We start from the raw sequence: 3080 nt of genomic DNA, 5'->3' as shown, positions 1-3080 counted from the left end.
AAAAAAAAAATGGAAAAGTAAAACAAAAAAGCAAAAAAATTTTTTAAAACAACTAATGGAAGAGCAATCAGCACCTTCTGAGAGAGGCAGGTGTGTCCTGTAGAGGTACTGCTGCCCTCACTCCTTTCAAACAGAAGCCCCTGCGGTAAGAAGAAGGAACAAAGCTTTGGTTCTTCCAAGCCTGGGAACTCTGGGGTGCTTCACGAACATTAAAAACAACTTTTGTCATGGATTCCATCATATCAGAACCCGGAGGAGGAAATGACAGCCCTCTCCAGCGATCCCGGCAGGCCGTGGGAAGTAGAGACCCATTAAACAGCACCCCTGGGGCCACATGTGGGCTTCCCTTGTGACCATCCGCCACCTTCCATGCACCCAGAGCTATCTTCAGTGACTCTTACCAGGTCACAGCAACCTGTTTACAGACATCTAGAATTCTCAGGCACTTTTAGGACACGGGACTCGGGATGTTTCCAAATGGGCAGCAAAGTCCTGTCTTTCAGAGGAGCCGTTCCTTCGGATCTATTTATGCCGATGTAAACACTTGCCAAGGAAACAGGGCGTGTGGGCATGCGCCGGACCTGCCGGCCCTCGGTTGCTGCAAAAGGCAACTGGAAAGTCACATGTCATAACAGTGGAAAGTACATATGCAACTATTCTTAGCCCTGGAATGTATACACTGTCTCCCTGCCCAGCGGTTCTTTCACAAAGCTCTAGAAAACTGTGAAAGCGCCTTCAGCATAAACAAATCCAGAGCTCTCCCAGGACAAATCATTTGCCAACTGAAGGAAAGGCCTGGGATTATGGTTTCACTTGGAGCCAGAGGTGGAAACTCCGGAGGGACGAGACAGACCAGGCATCAGCGGGTGGCACTGCGGCAGAACAAGGTAAATGTCTCTGACGTTTCATTCTCCTACAGGTAGATTGCCAGGCGTCATCCAATAAACGCCGCCCAGGGTGCCATTGGGTCTCTGCTTCCTATTTATCCCATCTTGAAAACAAAACCCTAAAGACTTCACGAAGTCATGTTTTCAAGGGAAAAAAAATAATAAAACTTTGCAAAGGTCCATTTCATCCCTCATTCCTGTCTACTTAGCAGAAAGACACGCCCCCTGAATGACGTCCTTCCGGAATCACCAAGACCCAGAAAGATGCTTAGAAAAGTTTACAAAATAATAGACAGGTTGAGAATCTAGAGAAAGGCTCGCAGACTTTTGGTGGCCAAATGCATGGACTGTCATTTTGCTTCAGGCTAACATTTCTGCCCCCTGACCATCAAGAAACTTCCAACAGTCTTCACTGTTTCTGATTGTTTGCTCTTTTTTCCTCAGATTATCTGAAGATGCTATTTGCCTGTTACCTTTGAGAGTAACCATAACCATAAAAAGAAGTGTGAGCTGTGAGGTCTGGAGTGCAGGTGGCCTCCCCTTCCAATCTTCACTAAGGGATTTTTTTTGGCGATACCCTCACACATCTTGGAGAAAGGACACAGATGCTCTAAGTCTTGGAGACCCTGTAGCCAAACCCTCCAGCTCATGCTCCCTCCTGGTACTTCTTCTCCTCTTTGCAAGATGAACGAGGCATTGCCAGATGGGCTGCTCTTCAAAGACCACGACTTCTCCTCTGAATTGTTGAGGCAGCTCAACGGTTTAAGACAAAACAGCATCCTGACTGATGTGTGCATCTGCGCCGGGGCCTGGGAGGTCCCCTGCCACCGAAATGTGCTGGCCTCCAGCAGCCCCTATTTCAGGGCCATGTTCTGCAGCAGCTTCCGGGAGAGCAGGGAGGCCAAAGTCCAGCTGAAGGGCATCGACTCCATGACGCTGGAGCAGATAGTTCTGTACGTGTACACGGGGGCGGTGCACATCACAGCGGACAACGTTCTGCCCTTGATGGAGGCTGCCTCCATGCTCCAGTACCCCAAGCTGTTTGAGGCCTGCTCCTCCTACCTCCAGAGCCAGCTGACCCCCAGCAACTGCCTGGGCATGCTCAGACTCTCTGAGATCTTAAGTTGCGAGACCCTCAAGAAGAAAGCCAGGGAGGTGGCCCTGACGTACTTCCCAGAGGTGTCCACTTCGGCAGACCTGAAGGAGCTCTGTGCTTTGGAGCTGAGAGACTACCTGGGAGATGATGGGCTCTGTGGGGAGGAGGAGAAGGTGTTTGAGGCCCTCATGGTTTGGATCAAGCATGACCTCCAGGCCCGGAAACGATACATGCAGGACCTGTTCCAGCTAGTCAGGCTTCAGTACATCCACCCGGCCTTCTTCCATCACTTCATTGCCAATGATGCCCTCCTGCAGTCCTCGCCTTCATGCCAGATCATCTTGGAGACAGCCAAGAGGCAGATGTTTCCTTTGTATGGTGCCACCAGTGCCCCAGACCTTCAACCTCCATGGCACGTCCCCCCAAGAAACTCTTACCAAGACTTCCTCATCCTCTTGGGTGGAAGGAAGAACAGCCAACAGACCACCCGGGATGTTCTGCTGTACAGCAGACAGACTGGCCAATGGCAGAGCCTCGCCAAGCTCCCGACCCGGCTCTACAAGGCCACAGCCGTCGCCTTGCACCGCAGCGTCTACGTGCTGGGAGGCATGGCTGTCGGCGCCCAGAAGAGCGTGCCTAGTCACAACGTCTACATCTTCTCCCTGAAACTCAATCAGTGGAGCCTGGGGCAGCCCATGCTGGTGGCCCGCTACTCCCACAGGAGTACCACCCATAAGAACTTCATCTTCTCCATTGGGGGGATTGGAGAAGGGCAGGAGGTCATGGGCTCCATGGAGAGATTCGACAGCAACTGCAACGTCTGGGAGAGCATGGCCAGCATGCCAGTGGGGGTTCTCCACCCTGCAGTTGCTGTGAAAGACCAAAGGCTCTACCTTTTTGGGGGAGAGGACATCATGCAGAACCCTGTGCGCCTTATCCAGGTAAATGGCTGGTCCTTCCCATCGTGTAAGCGCATGAGAGTGTGCCCACATGCACACATACAAACATACTCACACATGCATATATATGCACATGTATACACATACCATACACTACAGAAATGCACATACATATACATATAGGTGCACGTACACACA

General features: G+C 51.3%; 1 protein-coding gene across 1 annotated transcript in view; it reads left to right on the top strand.

Annotated features, from left to right (window-relative positions):
- The first annotated feature begins 659 nt into the window (after positions 1 to 659).
- The window catches only part of KLHL38 (kelch like family member 38), a 10058-nt gene continuing 7637 nt past the window's right edge, over positions 660 to 3080 (top strand). Inside the window, exons 1-2 of the mRNA XM_019631386.1 lie at positions 660 to 887; positions 1332 to 2963. Of these exons, the coding sequence (XP_019486931.1) occupies positions 1536 to 2963 (1428 nt within the window). The 5' untranslated portion in view covers positions 660 to 887; positions 1332 to 1535. The remainder of the gene's footprint in view (positions 888 to 1331; positions 2964 to 3080) is intronic.

This window comes from Hipposideros armiger, unplaced genomic scaffold (assembly GCF_001890085.2).
Source record: "Hipposideros armiger isolate ML-2016 unplaced genomic scaffold, ASM189008v1 scaffold_997, whole genome shotgun sequence".
Lineage (NCBI taxonomy): Eukaryota > Metazoa > Chordata > Mammalia > Chiroptera > Hipposideridae > Hipposideros > Hipposideros armiger.
The sequence above is the reverse complement of the archived record's forward strand: the minus strand, read 5'-3'. Positions and strand labels throughout refer to the sequence as shown.